At 38.0% G+C, this 18,761-nt stretch overlaps 1 protein-coding gene across 4 annotated transcripts in view; it reads left to right on the top strand.

Annotated features, from left to right (window-relative positions):
• The first annotated feature begins 6,792 nt into the window (after positions 1-6,792).
• ide (insulin-degrading enzyme) overlaps positions 6,793-18,761 on the top strand; it is a 118,017-nt gene continuing 106,048 nt past the window's right edge. For 2 of the 4 annotated variants that reach the window (XM_039770906.1, XM_039770897.1), the window contains exons 1-2: positions 6,793-7,158; positions 17,739-17,920. In XM_039770906.1, coding sequence (XP_039626840.1) covers positions 7,073-7,158; positions 17,739-17,920 — 268 coding nt within the window. In that variant the 5' untranslated portion in view covers positions 6,793-7,072. Of the gene's footprint in view, positions 7,159-7,525; positions 7,545-13,876; positions 13,952-17,738; positions 17,921-18,761 lie in introns of those variants that run through there. The other 2 variants (XM_039770924.1, XM_039770915.1) reach the window with 2 other exon arrangements.

The raw sequence follows: 18,761 nt of genomic DNA, 5'->3' as shown, positions 1-18,761 counted from the left end.
GGAGTACCGGGGCTTTGGAGGTTCTGCAGTGTTGGGGAGATATACTATCAGGCACATATCAGCCTGCTTCCAACACCCTATCCCTTTCCCATCAGAGGGTGAGGGTGTGGTGGAGACTGTGAGCCGATGCATGGCCTCAGCCAGTGCCTAGCAGCTGGCTTAGAACTGGTTTGGACCAGGGAAATCTGACTGTTTAATTAAAACAAAGCATTTTGAGGGCCAGAGAGTGGTGTTGATGCAATGTGCTTTCTGCTCAGTGTTCTGAATGTCGAGGTGAAGAATTTCAATGAAGCACAGGTAAACAGCGGAAGTAACTATGACTCTCTTAAGTTAGGCGTGAATGGATGAATGAGATTTCCACTGTCTGTACCTACTATCTAACAAAACCACAGCTAAGAGAACAGGCTTGGCAGAATCAGCAGGGAAAGAAGACCCTATTGAGCTTCATCCTGCCCTGCACATGCGATGCTCAGCCTTGATGATGCACCAGAGGGGACAATGCAGCCACTCTCAATCTTAATCATCATGGGCTGCCTCATGGGTGATTCTAGCCCATGGGGCCAACCAGAGGTCCAGGATGTGCCATGGGGTGCCATCCCTGGTCTTTGGGTGCCCTTAGGTGATGTTTTTTTTTAATATCTGGTGCACCTTCTGGATGAAATTCCATTTTGCATCACATTTGTTGATTGAGAAAAGCACTTAGAATGCAGTGTATCCTGGGTCCTTTGGCACCAAATTTCAGCAGTTGTCTTCTCAGATGATGTGCCATGCTATGCCAAGATTGTTTGTTGTATTTGCCTTGCCCTTTGGGCTGTGGAGCACAGGGTCATTTTCCCCCTTTTGGCCCTGACTCTGTTGTTGTCCCTCCACATGAATGTTTTACATCTCCTTGTCGCGACTGGGCCATGGGTAAAAATTGGATGCTTTTTTGTGGAACTCCAGTCCTACCAAGAGAGAGCCTATCTGGTAGCTAGCCAGCTTGCTGCACTCTTCCCCGAGCTGAGGAAGTGCTCAAAGAGGCCATACATGGGAGGTCCCCATAGCATGACTTCATTTCTATGAGCACAATTTGTGGCTGAAAATAAAATAAGAGCTCTGATTTGAACTTTATACTATTTAGTGGTACCTGTCTATAGACTGCTGTTCATTCTCCAAATGAAGGAGGTTTCACTACAAGTGATCTGGTCATTTGTGGCAACCCTGCCAGAGTACAGATGTATAAGGTTTGTATGTATACAGTGAGTATGTTTGAGATATGTATAAGGGTTGATGCTCAGGAATAAGTGTCAGAATTGTTTCAAAACCTAATAGGAAACATTTAGATGCTAGACAGGTGAATGTGCTTTAGGATGTGAATGAAAAGAAGAACTTCATCAGTGCTGATATTAAAATCAAACACTATGTACTTTAATTACATGCCACAGAGGAGGTAGAGTGAACTATTTATATTTCTACTTATATTTAGTAATTCATGGAAAAGTGAGTGTGCTTTACTATAGCCTTGTATATCCCTTGTAGAACAGAGAAAAGCATCCTTTTATCCATTACTTTAAGAGAGACGTGAAAGTCCTCCCAGGTCAGACCGATTTAATCATGGGAAATGTTCCCACTCTTAATGTCATCTTCTGATGTCTTCTAGTATAAAATCAGTCTTTAATCAACTGCAAACAGAGAGTAAAATAAAGGTACTTTTGAAGTCTTAGGTCAGCCAGGTTTCATCCTGTGTGGAAGTTTACACTTGTTATGATTTAGGACTATATTAATGTCAGTGTTTATGTATGTCAATATGTATATTTAACAAACTTTTAGCTGTATTGTATCATTCCCCACTTGATGCCCAAAAGATTACCTATAAACTTTTTTTATCTATTTTATCTTTCCTGTGTACCAACCCTTACTAATTATAGTGCATCCAGGAAAGTATTCACAGAGCATCACTTTTTCCACATTTTGTTATGTTACAGCCTTATTCCAAAATTGATTAAATTCAATTTTTCCCTCAGAATTCTAAACACAACACCCCATAATGACAATGTGAAAAAAGTTTACTTGAGGTTTTTACAAATTTATTAAAAATAAAAAACTGAGAAATCACATGTCCATAAGTATTCACAGCTTTTGCTCAATACTCTGTCAATGCACCTTTGGCAGAAATTACAGCCTCATGTCTTTTTGAATATGATGCCGCAAGCTTGGCACACCTATCCTTGGCCAGTTTCGCCCATTCCTCTTTGCAGCGCCTCTCAAGCTCCATCAGGTTGGATAGGAAGCGTCGGTGCACAGCCATTTTAAGATCTCTCCAGAGATGTTCAATCGGATTCAAGTCTGCTCTGGCTGGGCCACTCAAGGACATTCACAGAGTTGTCCTGAAGCCACTCCTTTGATATCTTGGCTGTGTGCTTAGGGTCATTGTCCTGCTGAAAGATGAACTGTCGCCCAAGTCTGAGGTCAAGAGAGCTCTGGAGCAGGTTTTCATCCAGGATGTCTCTGTACATTGCTGCAGTCATCTTTCTGTTTATCCTGATTAGTCTCCCAGTTCCTGCCGCTAAAAAACATCCCCACCGCATGATGTTGCCACCACCATGCTTCACTGTAGGTATGGTATTGGCCTGGTGATGAGCGGTGCCTGGTTTCCTCCAAACGTGACGCCTGGTATTCACACCAAAGAGTTCAATCTTTGTCTCATCAGACCAAAGAATTTTGTTTCTCATGGTCTGAGAGTCCTTCAGGTGCCTTTTGGCAAACTCCAGTCGGGCTGCCATGTGCCTTTTACTAAGGAGTGGCTTCCGTCTGGCCACTCTACCATACAGGCCTGATTGGTGGATTGCTGCAGAGATGGTTGTCCTTCTGGAAGGTTCTCCTTTCTCCACAGAGGACCTGTGGAGCTCTGACAGAGTGACCATTGGGTTCTTGGTCACCTCCCTGACTAAGGCCCTTCTCCACCGATCGCTCAGTTTAGATGGCCGGCCAGCTCTAGGAAGAGTCCTTCTTCCACTTACGGATGATGGAGGCCATTGTGTTCATTGGGACCTTCAAAGCAGCAGAAATTTTTCTGTAACCTTCCCCAGATTTGTGCCTTGAGACAATCTCGTCTCGGAGGTCTACAGACAATTCCTTTGACTTCATGCTCGGTTTGTGCTCTGACATGAACTGTCAACTGTGGGACCTTATATAGACAGGTGTGTGCCTTTCCAAATCATTTCCAATCAGCTGAATTTACCACAGGTGGACTCCAATTAAGCTGCAGAAACATCTCAAGGATGATCAGGGGAAACAGGATGCACTTGAGCTCAATTTTGAGCTTCATGGCAAAGGCTGTGAATACTTATGTACATGTGCTTTCTCAGTTTTTTTATTTTTAATAAATTTGCAAAAACCTCAAGTAACCTTTTTCACGTTGTCATTATGGGGTGTTGTGTGTAGAATTCTGAGGAAAAAAATGAATTTAATCCATTTTGGAATAAGGCTGTAACATAACAAAATGTGGAAAAAGTGATGCGCTGTGAATACTTTCAGGATGCACTTGTATATCTATTAATTAATCCAGTTGCTTCTTAGCCCTTCCCTTAGAAACTGCTAAATATTAGGTGCATACCATACCAATGTGAAGAAAACTATGTACAGATTTTTCACTGTGAAAAGAAACACAGCAATATTGATTAAATCAAAGAATCTGAAATTATATAGAGGTTTAAGATACTTATTCTGTGTAAAAAATATACAATCAAATGAATTGGCAGTTAAAAGTAAAATTTCACCTAACTTTAATAAAACAGTATGCAAATCTGCCTCATTCAGATTTTTGTATTGGATCACTCTATGCAGAAGAAATTATTTTAGTACAATAAACACATCCATTTTAAAGGAGATACACAACCATACAGGTAATATTAGACAAATATGTGGACCCCCCTACCCCACCTTCTTTGATTTCAGGCCATATATCAGCATTTTTTGCATCAGAAAATTACATATTATATTCGTGGAGCCTAACGGTATGTATACTTTTTCTTATTAAGTAGCAAAATATACCCACCTTCAATAAAATTTCAAGGAAATATCCACATTACTTGACAGTGTACAAAACAATTAACCATCCAATTATGTTTGTATTGTACACGTCTCTCCACCTTCATCATTTAGTAAATTTAAGTAGTTTTCCTATCATAAACCACATTTTTATAAGATGAAAACTAGTTTTAACTGAATATTTACATACAACTAGATACAACTAGATAACTTGTTACACTGGCAGTGTTTTAAAAACTGAATGCTCATCATAGTACACAATGATGAGCATATCATTTATGGAAAAATGCACTGAAACATATGCATTTATTAAAACTTAACTCTTTTTAGCTCTTCATCTACAACCAAAATTGTATCACTTAATTCACTGATCATTTCCTCTTGAGAAGCTATTTTTGAGGTTGTGGCACTGAATCAAAGAATATTACAATTATATACGCTAGACATATATCCTAGATAATCATCGTCCCATCCCCATCCACTTATCCCGGTGAGGAGGAAGCGACAAAGAGAGAAAAATGACAGAGAAACACAGAGTTGCAGAATGCTGTATTGTAGAATATTGCTGTGCTTCTGTAACTGTGCACTGGTGTTGTGTGAAACACTTGGGAGAAGTGTTTCACACCAATAAAATCCTCTTGTTCACTGCAACTTGTGTCCAAAGCCTTCCTGTGTTGGGTGTTTGGTTAGCTGGAGCTTCACCTCGTGGCCACAGTACATAGAGTTGTGTATGTATATAAACGCACACACACACACACACACCCACACACACATATATACTGTATACAGCTCTTGCCAACTGTTCATCATTTAACATATAGCATTTTTATAAAACAAAAATTTGGCTCCATAAGACCTCCTATCATTGTATGTCACTCCTTGCTTTCCATGTCCTGTAATCTCTTCTGCTCATCATTTTTTCACAATAATGATTTCTTTGCTGCAAAATACTCCTTTCAGACTTGCTTGAATTTTCTACTTTGCTGTAAGATGACTCTGTTGAGTGGGCACTTCACTGAAAGTCCCTCTGTTCTTTAAAGAAGTCACCTTTAAATGCCTTATAATATGTTTTCTATTTTCAATTTGCTTAATTTCTTCAAAGTTCCTTTATACTGTATCTTGAAAATCCACTTTAGCGTGCTATGAATTTATATCTGTCAAATGTGTTAGCTTATATATTTCCATACCATTTCTTAAGACACCCTGGTATGTGTGGTTGCCATCCAATACATACATTTATTTTTAAACCTGCACCACTAGGACACCTGGTTTGCCTAAGAAACTATATGATTAGTCTGAATTATGTGAGCTGTTGGTGGAAATACAGAGAATGGCCGGGGTGCCTTCAAGAGACATTTATAGACCAAAAAATCTGTGTTGATAGATAGATAGATAGATAGATAGATAGATAGATAGATAGATAGATAGATAGATAGATAGATAGATAGATAGATAGATAGATAGATAGATTTATTAATCCCCAAGGAAATTGCAGGGTTAAAGCAGCAAAAAGGCATAAAAATGCATGTAACAAGAATGATCATAATCTTAAGTATGCTGACAAGGTACAAATATGCATACAACAGGAATTATTTGTAATTAAATTAACAAGGTATAGGTATTTACTAAGTGTAAAGTGTTTAGAATTACACATTGCTATAAGTTGCAATTTTACAATACACAATGTCAATTATTGGCACAGTAATTTGCCACAGTTTATTAGTACACAGCATCATTGTCTATTAAGATGTCAAGCAGACCATCTCTGTAACATTCAGTACACAAGGCCACCTCACCGAGTTAAAACTTATTATAGAGCTTGATGACTAATGGTAGAAACGACATTAAATAGCTCTCTTTGAAACAGAACAGTTCTTTCAGTTTGTTACTAAATGTGCTCCTCTGTTTAGCCACAACCTCATGCAGTAGGTCAGAGTCAGGATAGTAAGCCTTCTATTCTATAGCTTCCTCTAGTGATTCCAGCTTGTCTCCCAAGATTGAACTTGTCTTTTTAACTTGTTTGTTTAGTCTGCTAGAATTAACCACGCTAAATCCATTTCCCCAGCACACTGCCACATAGAAAATTGCACTGGCCACTACAGACTGGTAGAAAACATTCACAGAAAGAGTGGCCTGCATATATCAAATGACCTCCACCTCCTCAGTAAATAGAGGTGACTCTGGCCCCTCTTGTCTGCAGCATCTGTGTTGGTTGTACACCCAAGCCTCTGACAATCTGTACTGCATTGTTAATGTTTGTGTTTATTGTAATGTTATGGGTGGCATGGTGGCACAATGGTAGTGCTGCTGTCTCGCAGTAAGGAGACCTGGGTTCGCTTGCCGGGTCCTCCCTGCGTGGAGCTTGCATGTTCTCCCCGTGTCTGCATGTGTTTCCTCCCAGAGACATGCAGGTTAGGTGCATTGGCAATCCTAAATTGCGCTTGGTGTGTGTGTGCCCTGTGGTGGTCTGGCGCCCTGTGTTGGCTGGGATTGGCTCCAGCAGACTCCCATGACCCTGTACTTAGGATATAGCAGGTTGGATAATGGATGGATGTAATGTTACATACTATCTTCTTTAACAAATAAACATTGCCCAAGTAATTTCCTTATTTGGATTAATAATTCTATCTACACTACTCATGCAATAAATGCAATACAGTACAAGTTAGAATGTTATTATCATTATAGCCTCCGTACAGTAGATGGCGGTAAACCGTAATACGCCTTAAAACAATACATTTAACCGCTCTACCAGAAGAACAACAGTCCTCACGGAAAAGGCCTCAGAGGCAAAAGTAATCAAATGCTGTGTTATCGATACTATCGATAAACAAAACGTAACACGGCTATTCGTGAACCGCGCAGCTAATCAAAGTTTACGCAAAATTATATACAACGTGTGTATCACTTTTTGTAGAATTGGAATAGATCACTGTGGTGTGATTTGACCGTTCGATGTACTCGATCTTCCTACTGCATTAGTCTTGCAGGGTTGAACATGGCCCTGTAGCCGGGGAGTTAGGTTATTGTCGGTGAGAAGACTATGCAACAATGTGTTAGGAAGCCGATACAGTTCAGTAACAACCTACGGAATTCGAGAGTTTTCTCAGCAGTTCGGTGCAGATTAGGGTAAGTTAATTCAACTGTGGCTGCTACATTAAAGAACCGGGTTTCTGTTAAAAAGAGCGCATCCCCTGCCTTGCCCCCGGTGTCTTAGAAAAGCAGGTTGGATGGTCGGTTCATGATTCAGCACGTACTTAATCCAATGGTCTCATCGTGTGCTTTAATTAACCCATAGGAAAATATGTACAGTACATGTTTTTCCAGTCTTCTGTCGGTGTCACTGTGGTTTTGCGTACTGTTGTTCACGTGTTTCGGAGAGCCAGATTGAGAGGCATTGAGATTGTTCTGTTGTGTTCCTTTCATCCTCACTGTCACGCCGGCCAGCGATCCCGGGCCTGTCCTTGCCTCGACTCTTCGTTCGCTGACGTCACCGGATAACGACTTTGGAACAGGCAAATAGAACTTTTTTTTTTCTTTTAAAGCCCACTTTGTAATTGGAAAAAAGGGATCGTTATAATAATTCTACATCCTAGTTTAGTTCTCGCTTTAAAATGAACTGCAGTTAAAGAAACTGTCTTAACTTTAAGCCAGTTAATTCATAATAACCAGTTTTCTCCGTGTGTGGCTGACAACGCATCTTTTAAGGGACTTAAAATGTGTCTTCGTTCATATGCGGATACTGGGCTACTATCTTTGCTTTATTTAACTACATCACTCCTTACGATGTAATGTCTGTTACGGTTTTTTTTTTTTTTAATAACGTTACACATCTCCTTACGAATAGGTTTAAAGTTACTTACTATGATTTGCTAATGCAGATATGTGACTGTATTGGGAGCGTTAATGTGCTGAGGCTTACTGGTATTTATTTAAACTTATGGATTTCTGTCTCCTTCGCCACAAATCACACCAGCTACCAGAGAAAATCCAGCATTTTACACACCATTACTAATAAGACAAAACGTTACTAAACATGCTGAACTCTCCCCAATATGCCTGTGCTGAATGTCAGATAACTTCACTTAGTGGTAACCTGATGTCAGCTTTTCTCTGAAAAGACAGCAGAAACCATTGGACACATCCTGTACTTATTTTGGTTTTATCTCCTTATTTGTTTAAAGTTACTTTGTGGAGAAATACAGTAAACAAGAACTCTGTCATGCTTTACAATTTAATTTTTTTGTTTCACAAGCAATATTTCTAATTCTCATTTTTAATTTTAAATAATATCAGTAAAACAGTATTGCAAAGGCAGGTTCTTGGACTTTTCAAGTATGTAAGCTAGATTTTTCTTTTTAAATCTGATTAATTTTACAAATCACATTACAATAAATGAGACAAAATCAATCAGGGGTACAACCAATGCTGCATACCATTCATATTAAATTAACCTCAGTACGTCTCCCTTACCTAATTTAAAAAGCTGTGTGCATGGAGAGGCCAATATGAAGTAATTAAAATTTATAAGGGTTGGGGAAGGTTATACCCTATCCTGGAAACCGTGCCGGTCCATTGTAGGGCACACACGTTCAAACACTTATTGGGTTAATTTGGAGCCACCAGTTAACCTACCCAGCATGTCTTTTGGGATAATGGAGGGAAACCATTGCAGGTGCTCGGTGAACTTATAGTGGACAGTAGTGAGGCGTAGGGTTCAAAGCCAGGGCACTGGATCTGTTGAGTGACAGTGGTACCCAGTGCACCACCATGAAACGTCCAATGTCAAATAGGCCCTTTTCTATGTCAAGACATCAGAAGGGTGAATAGATGCTTAACATATTTGTTTTTAAGAGATCATTAATCACTTTGGTCCAGATTTTAAATACATTTGGACCATTCCTTATTTTCCTGTGTTTTTTTTTCTGTAATATTAAGTAAAATAAAACATTCTTCTCCCACTGACATATAGGAGATGGATTAGGATTCTTACAGTTTAGTAAGATGTCACAATAATGTTTTTGTAACACCGATATTCCATTTTTTTTGTTTCTCCCAATAATTTTGTTAAAAGGATTTGGAGTTATTGTAAACTGCATGCAAATAAGCTAATATGTTTTCTCAATATGATCTGATTGTTAAGCTTTTTGAAGACGTGTGCTAGTGATGCAGAAACTTGATGACATTGCTTAAAGTTTTGGTTATTGTCACAGAGTTGAGAGAGGTGTGTGTGATTTACAGATTGTAAGTGGATTACACTGTTCATTGAGCAGATTGATGAAGAGTACAGAACATTTTGCCCATAGGGTCATTTTATTTTATCATTTGAGTTTCTAAGTAAAAGATCCCATCCCCCTATGTTGTCCTTATATCTTATAGATGTGCCAAGTTTGTGATATGTTGGTAGATCCTGGAAATACTTCATAATTACTAAATGGTTTAGTTTCAATTAAATTGATGAAAGATTATTACCGTTGGACAAAATTATAACAAAAGTTTTCCATAATAAAAGTAGGCGAGTCCTGGAAAATTGTATTTAAGGAGTAGTTGTTCAAAGGATCCATACATATTGACAGCTGTGTTGCCGTGGATACCAAGTGACTTCCATGAATTAAGCTGAACCTTGGCAGGAATTCATGGTAAAGATTATTGTGCACAGGAGCAACTGACAGTAAGACCTTGTCCCTAAAGTGTCTCCTAAATTGATATCATATCATTGCTACTTACCTTATGTCTGGTAAAGTTGTGCTGCTCCATAACCATGCATTATATTAAACAGAAAATGATTGAATGTTTAATATACACAAAAAACTTTTGTTAATGGTGTCCTCTGAAACGAATCCCTGTGAGGTTGTAGTTCTGATTTCAGTCTGGCACTTGGAAGCTTAATTAAACTTCTAAACCTCATCTGCAGTTTACTCCTTGCTCAAGATTCTTTTTGTTTTCCTTTTAGAAAATACTTCTCATTTTGATAATTTTAATTACTTTTAGTTGCTTCAGAGTGCTGAAGTAGTCCATTTCTGATTAGCAGCTTGTTGTATTGTAGTTTATAAGCTTTATTGCAAATAAAAGAGGAGGTTAAACTTCATCTTACCCAGTGAAGTTCTTAGCTATTCCAAACTTGAACTCACGTTGTAGATTTTCCTTTTCTTAAAGGTGATCTCTTCATTATGCTGTGTAACCTTTCTTACATTTATGGAATGTTTTAATGCCACCCAGAAAGTGCCATGGCTGAGGTAGGAACCCGTTCATTTTCCAAATCTGCTTATCAGATTTTTAGTTAACCAGATTAGCTTTGACTGCACTGGAGAGAAAAAAAAAAACAGGAACTGGACAATTACAGAACACACGTCTTACCTGGGGGCAAATCAAAATCCCGCCTGTTTAACTGCATGTAACTGGTATTTGAAAAGAAAAAGAAAGAGTATTTGGAGAAAGACCAGTAGATGGCCATGATATGTACCCAGTTCTGTGGAACTGTGAATAGTCAGTCAGTCATTTTCCAACCCGCTATATCTTAACACAGGGGCGGGGGTCTGCTGGAGCCAATCCCTGCCAACACAGGGCTGGAAGGCAGGAACAAATCCTGGGCAGGGCACCAGCCCATCGCAGGGCACATACATACACACCCACACACCAAGCACACACTAGGGACAACTTAGGATCACCAATGCACCTAACCTGCTTGTCTTTGGACTGTGGGAGGAAACCGGAGCATCCGGAGAAAACCCACGCAGACACGGGAAGAACATGCAAACCCAGGTCTCCTTATTGCGAGGCAGCAGTGCTACCACTGCACCAGCGTGCTGCCCGAAACTGTGAATAAGGAGGGCTAATTACTGTACTATTTTGTCTCCCCAGCATTAAATTCTCAAGTGTAATTCAGTTTCAATATTTAAGGAATCAAAAATCACACTGATAATTCACTTACTTACTATGCAGACATTAGAGTAATTACCCAATTGATAATTTAGCAACTCCTTGGGGGGGGGGACTAATTATGCGTATTTAATAAATAATTTTGGTGCGTAACATTTTTTATTTCAATATGTCTAATAAAAGATGTACAGATTTGTGTTGTTTGCTCAAGAAGTTGGGTGGCAAGATGAAAGCTAGGTCTGACAAAGTATTAGAAGGTGTGCACTTATGCATCTAAGACATTTTAAGTTGTCTTTGCACAAAATTTGGCAAACGTGTAACTTTAGCAGAAAAAACATGTTGCCAGCCTTTATGTGCTGAAAGCAGTGGCATTGAAGCATTTAGTTTTTAATTGCATTAATATTTATCAAACTTTCTCGGCCAAACCTGCTAACTGTGCTATGCCATGTGATACATTAAATAAGGCGATTTTCAGGTGTATTGGCTGGTCATGTGATACACCTGGGGCCTCATGTATAAACGGTGCGTACGCACAGAAATGTTGCGTAAGAACTTTTCCACGTTCAAATCACGATGTATAAAACCTACACTTTGCGTAAAGCCACGCACTTTTCCACGGTACTTCATGCCTTGTCGTACGCAAGTTCTCCGCTCGGTTTTGCAAACAGGCAGCACCCAGCGTCAAAGCAGTGCTACTGTTCTTGTGTGATTACTCATTATTTTCATGATGCGGCTTTATAAATACACCGAAACTAACCGCATATTGTTTATTAGTGTAATGCATCTGATTGTAATTAACTCGTAACAATATAATGGTCCAGGGAACAGCCATAGTATTCCAAATACCATAACTGGTTTAGCGTTGTTACTCTCACTTCTTCTTCTTCTTCTTTCAGCTCCTCCCGTTAGGAGTTGCCACAGCGGATCATCTTTTTCCATATTACTCTCACTGCACGACTCGGAGTATTTATATCACTGTATCTGAGTGTGAATCACAGCAGCAGCTGATCGGAAAGAGAATTATCGGTATACAGCTTTAAGGACACGCTGTCTCAGCCACGGCAAAACGTTTTAAAGCCATTCCTGTACAGACCTCGCGGTTCAGAAACAGTTTAATCCCAAGAACTTTAAATGCACTCAATCAATTGCTCCTTGTAGAACTGTTTGTACTTATAAGTACAATCACCCCACTGTAAACTTGCACTACAGTTATAATATCTCACAACCTGGGCCACTTTATAAAGCGTATTTACATATGATGACGATATCATTTTTAAGGTGAAATGCAGCAAAATATGTTTGTTAAATTATACACATAAAACTTTAACTTTATTTAAATAATCTATATTCTTCACTGGGAGTGTCGTGAAGGATAGAATAATTAAACATGTACTACGAAGATATTTCAATGTTCTTTAAACGCTTTTGAAGAATCGGCGCTAAGCTTACAGATGGCTTAACGTCTATTACAGAGCTGATTGTATGGCGATCGGTTACTTGGGGAAAGAAAAGCAAGGACTGCAGTGACGGCTACGCCAATATATATTGAATATAAAACAGAAAGAGAAAATAACACAGCTAAAAACGCAGCGACAAATTTCGACAAAAGATAAATGCTTGTCATGAGCACGAGGCTCATGAAACACATGTTTAATAATGTGCTTTAGCTCCTATCATCATGAAAATGACATCACGTATACATCTCAGTATTTTAGTTATTCAGAGAGCGGTAATATCACAAATGTAATGGACTCTGTGTCCATTTGGAGGAAGAGAGCCAGTTTAAGAAGCAAGTAGTGATTCACACACATAGATCACATACGAGTAGAAGATCAAATACAAAACAAAGCATTTAATTTGCTACTTTAATTATGATGTGATTTGAGAAACTGGTTAATTAAACGATTTTATGATGAAGTTTATAATCTACTAATTGACAAAATAAACTACGTTATTAAAGTGGAAATGTCGAGATTGAAGTGGACATTTCGTGCTTTTTCCCCACCGTGTGGCTTTTCTCTCTGTACCCTAATAAGCTTTCATATGACACTCAGACAGTGGGCTTACAACTCTTCTTTTCACGGCAACTTTGATATGTGACTTCTTTTTTATTTCCGGCACTGTGCGATTTTGTGGATGTGAGCTTTCATGTTTCTCCAACAAGCTATGTCACTCGATCAACTTCCTTTTGTTGATTATACCATGGCTTATTTGAACAAGTAGTATGTTTTTCCTTTGCCTCCACTTGGTATTCGCTGAAATTCTTATGTTTTCCCCCCGTGCTTTTCCCATTGTCTTTTCACAGAAGGCTGCACTTAAGGGCGATTTATATTGATTTGCATATTCGAATAGGTGTAATTCTGGGAGGATTTGGGGCGTTACATAATGCGCGTGCACGAGCGTTAGTTTTCACGCTGATCGGATTTATGTAGCGGAAGAACGTGGAAGTTGGAGTACGCACAGATTCCTGCATCTGGATTTTTCTGTGCGTAAGCACATTTCGGCTTTTGTGCTTACGCCATGTTATAGTGCGAGTTCTACGCACGGCGTTATACATGAGGCCCCTGGTGTCTCATTACATACTAAAGGAAAAGTTTCAAATGCGTCTTTGTTGTACTTATAGTGTTTGAAGTTTTGCTCCTCAATCAAGGTTGAGTTATTCAGCTTTTATTTTGTATGATCTAATTAACAGAAAAGTTACAAATAATTATAAAAATATTTGGATTATTTTATTGTTTGCATTATAAGCAGTCGTGTATTAATAGTAAATCAAGGATGTTTCTTTGACCTGCACAGCTTCATTCAGACTTCATTATGCCTTCCTTATCGGTACTATACAAATAAAAACACCTTTTTAAAATATTGGGTCTTTAAAGACAACTTTTTTTTTTTAAACCAACTCTGGATTAGGCAGTGGTCCATTGCAACCTTGGATTAAGCTGGTGTGAGAATGTTCTGTCATGACCAAAATGAAGAAAATATACTGTATTCCAAGGCAGAAGTTATAGGAGCGAATGAAGATAGTCTGCAGAGAAAGCTGGTAGTAAGTTTGCTTATTTATAATGATAAGCAAGAAACTGTGAAGAATATATGGTTGAAAGCTATAGAAATAGGCTAATGATAAGACTTAAAAGCATCCAAATATACAAGGAGATTTGCTTTTAGAATTCAGATAGAGTAATTAAGTGAACATAATAGCATGATTTGTAAAATAAAAGGAAATACTGCAAAAGGTATTGAGAACGAACAAGATGCCAAGAAGCAGGTGTTTTCAATTTAGCTGAAGAATAAAGGAAGAGGGATATGTTAAAGGTCTTGAAGTAAACTACTGTAAAGAAGCAAAATGGGGTTGCCCAGTCATTTGGTTTTATTCCATCCCACTTAATTCAGTACAGGGCTTACCAGAAATTGCATTTTTGTGCTTTTCTCGCATTTGGAGTGATGCTGTACATGCCAAATGCATTTGTTTTACTTTTTATTTTTCACAAGCAAATTTGAGATAATCAGTTGATCAAGTTGCAAATCAACAGAGATGCATGATATGTTATAACTCTGAAAACTTTTTAGCACTGAAGGAAGCTAAGTGGCTAGCTGGGTTTTCAGCTCTTGTGTTTTTCAGTTAAATATATTTCTGCACATTTGATAGAACCTGTTGACAGAATGTGTTTGCCGGGCTCTAAATTGCTAATTCTTAGCTACCAGTACAACACGAGGGAGTACCAAAAAAACCAAAAAAAAATGCCAGTGGGCCTTGGTGTTACAAGTCACTGTCATAATCTGCATGAATATACATGTACTGGAGTCATTTTGTTAGTTCACTGAGTTGCTGTGCTTTGCTTATTCCTTAGGTTTTGTTGCTTTTTCCGGTGCTTCTTCAGTTTGTGAATAGCTCTGATGTTAGTTTAATTTTCAATTTTTTTTCTGTAGACACAACTATGGCTGTGGCCAAATTGTTTAGAGAGGTTATAGTTGCTAAATATAGATATTATAATATTAAAAGAGTTTTAGAAACACAGAAAATAAACAAGAATAAAGGGGTATAAGGCTTTAAGGTCTGAAGGTCTGGAATTTGTGTTTTGCTAGAATAAAAAAAAATCGTGGTTACAGTTTTGGGGTGTTGTGTCTACTCCAATGTTAAGGTGATGTTTGTGATTATTCAGATGTTTTTCGTTAATTGATTAGTCAGATGCTTTCATCTTTGCCTTGTTTTCAGATTGCTTGTGGTCACCACAGTTGCAGTCATTGATAATTCGATAATGTATCTTAACGGACGGTACGTAAGCATGCCTGAAACGGTGATTCTGTCAGGGTGGCTGTTCTTGACAGCCACCGTGAGGTCTACTTCAGATTTTTTCTACACGTAGGTATACTGTCATGAAAGAGCACAAAATGAAGTTAATGAAGACCTGGAGATCTCTTTGTATACCTCCATTATTTTTTTGAAGAGTCTGTGTTTACTGTTCCCATGCTGCAAATGATACACACACTTTTGCGGGGCAACAACAACTTTTTTGTATAAAAAATGCATCCACTTCGGTTTGAATTGACAACCATTCACTTTACATTTACTAAAGTATGTCAGAGTCATGACAGTTAACAGACTGCATACACCGCTGGCTTTCAAGCTTATCCGTGTGCTCCTATTCTTAAACAAAAGTGTGTATTGTAAAGAGACCATTTTTGGCAAGATTTCACTTGTCATTAGAACACAGATTTACATACACAATTCACGAATAACAATGTTTTGGAGAAATGCATTCTTGCATTATTTTTGCTGTCTCATTTTAATAATGACCAGTTATTCATTCATCAGTGGAGGTTAATTATTGATTATTAATTATGATCAAAGTTTGCATCTTTGTCTTGTCATTTTTATTTGAGCAATATATTCAGAAAAATGTTGCATATGAGGCATTGTAGACAGCATTGTGATTATGTTCTAGGTAAATGAAATCTTGAAAATTTTCTGAAGACCAGTGACATACTTTTATGAATAATTTTTATTAAGCAGAACCTGTGAGGGAGTAAATTAGTTTTTTCTTTCCTCATATGTGGTTTCATTACATACAGTGCCCTTACTAATGTCTCAAATGGTTTTATTATTGTTTCTCTGCCTTAAAATGTATTCTTTGACTTTCGTCAGCACAGCTGTTGTCATCATGTTGAACAATAGAAAGTACTTGACTCCAAAGGGTAGAAGCAAGCTGAGTTATCTTATGCCTTCACTAATGAAGCAATTAAACACAACTGAGGAATCACAAACACCTATGACATTAATTATCCCAAACACTATAGTGCCTTGAAATGGGTGGACCACGTATAAAAAGTGTTGTCATTTCTACATAGTGTAATCAAAATGTATGCAACTACCTTAAATTAATGTCTGCAATGTGCACTTTATTCGTGTCTGAATTGTTTGATTTATAATTTTAAACTGTAGAGCAGAAGTGTAAATATGTGTTTGTCCCAAACATTATAGGGGATACTGTAATTAGGTGAACTTTTTTGTTGAGGTAAATGGCATGTTTGACCTAATAGTAATTCATTTGGCTGCATCTTAATATTTATAACAAGCAGAAATGGTTAAGCTATATCAGTGATAACAGTGGGCAAGTCCTATGGTCTAACTGATTTTGTCAAATGTCCTGTAGTTGGTGTCAATTGTGGTAGCATCTGCCTTCATGGGATTTTCTGTCACGGCGCTGTAGGGTTTACAGAGAGTTGTACAGGATGCAAAACAGATTTAGTGAGTAGTAGTTCTGTGGATGAAAACATGTTATTGATAGAGGTTATATTTCTTTTCAACTGTGATGTTCAGAGTGGCATCTGTGAGCTCAGATTAGGTGGTTCCCTGAAGGCTACAGCAGCAGAAGACCACTCCAGGTTCTAGACCTCTCAGCTAAGAAGGAGGAAAGGTTACAGAGAGCACGTGATCACCAAAACTAGGCAGCTTAAGTTTGAGAAAAATGTTTACTTGTATGAGGGGTGTTAATTTCTGCTGAAACATGCAGATATTAGGGTCAGAAATTGGCATTAATTTTATGAGTCCAATGATCAATGCTGTATTTCAGTCAACATGTGATTCACTATACCAAGTGTCGCAGTAGGGGGCAGTAGTGCTCCCTTGAACCCTCAGGTACCACGCCAAACACCTGGTAAAATTGCCACAATGATTATATTTATTATAATAATGTGCACCAAGCACCCTCCACTCCACTATATTCATAAATCACAATTACAATAATAAATCAATAATAATCACAATCCTCCACTCCCAGACGCGTTGCCCTCCTACCACCCAGCTCCCCAGCAGGGAGGGCTCCATCTGGCGGCTTGGGGGACTTGGCTGGGATAAATTGCCGGGCACAGTCCACACAAGTATGCAAAATAGTTTGTTGCATTTAAATTACAAGCTATGTTGGTTTTCTGTCTTGTTAATGTATTAATCCAAACATGCTCGTTTTCAGGAACAAAATAATGATTGTCAGACTAATGAAAAATATTATTATGTTTTTCTGGTGCTGTAGCATTTATCATGTCGTTTTTATTAAGCTTCACAATTCTGTTTTTTTCTTGAAGATGCTTGAATATGTCTTATTTTCTTTTTTAAATTAACATCATCTGATTTGGTAAAGCATTTTCAAATCAGTTTAATAGTCATTCTGAGTCCACCATTACTTTGATGTTTAGTAATTACTTTGCTAGCTTAAAAGTTAACTGAATAGAAACGCAAAATGTTTGTACCAGTTTCTTAATTATGTGGTTGTTCAGTCAAATAGATAAGCAGTGTTTGTTACAAAATGCTTAACCTGTGTCTTTTTTTGTCATAGACGTGCATCATCCTCCTACATCATGGGTGATGCAGCCTTGAAAAGTGTTGTAAGCAATGTGATAAAGTCACCCGAGGACAAACGCCTGTACCGTGGTTTGGAATTTACAAATGGTTTAAAAGCTCTCCTTATTAGTGATCCAACCACAGATAAATCTTCAGCTGCTCTTGATGTACATATTGGTAAGTTGTGTTTTGTTTATCATAACAGAAGTTAATTAGCTGTGTGATATTACTTTAAACAAGTAGAAATGTTTTTTTTAACATTGCTATGTAAATTTTAAAAAAGTACTTTAACTGGATAGTTATTGTGCTGATTAAAAAAGTAGAGCTTCCTAACAACTCTTCTCTTTAACATAGTTGACCATACTGATTTGAAATGCAACAGATTCTTGCCATGATATGTCATGATGGCACCTCATTTTTTATTGTAATTTGCTGGTGATTCAGTTTTCAGTTTTTACTCAGTGATATAAACTGCGATTTTATGAAACTGTTTGCCCAGTCCTTATCTGTTAATTAAACGTACATAATACCAATACACAATTATTCCATTTAACCTTTTTTTTTTTTTTAAACCTCTTATCCAATTTGAGATAGCAGAGTCTGATCCTATGCTAGCAGCATTTGGTGCCAGGTTGAAAATAACCCAGGAAGGGTTACAAACTCCAAATGAGATGAAGCAAGATCTGTGGCAGACCATAGCCCGTGAATTTGCAGCTAGATTTATGTCCATGAATGAAACGAAGTCTAAAAGCATTAACTGCAGCTTACTATTGCAAAACGGATTGCAACAGACTACAGACCTCTAAAATTAGTTTAAGATCCAAAGCTGAGATATTTAAGCTCGTTTAATCAGTGAATGAGAGGTGATTGGAATATTAGCTGCTACGTTAAAGAAAGTGGAGTAATAAACTGAAAACAATTTAATCAGAGAAGTCGTCCTGTGCAACTAGACAAACAGCAAGAAAAGCTACCGTACTTTAAGGAATTCAGACTTTTATTTTATCCTTTAAATTAAAAT

Source organism: Polypterus senegalus, chromosome 1, assembly GCF_016835505.1.
Source record: "Polypterus senegalus isolate Bchr_013 chromosome 1, ASM1683550v1, whole genome shotgun sequence".
Classification (NCBI taxonomy): Eukaryota; Metazoa; Chordata; class Cladistia; order Polypteriformes; family Polypteridae; genus Polypterus; species Polypterus senegalus.
This window is presented reverse-complemented; position numbering and strand designations above follow the sequence as displayed.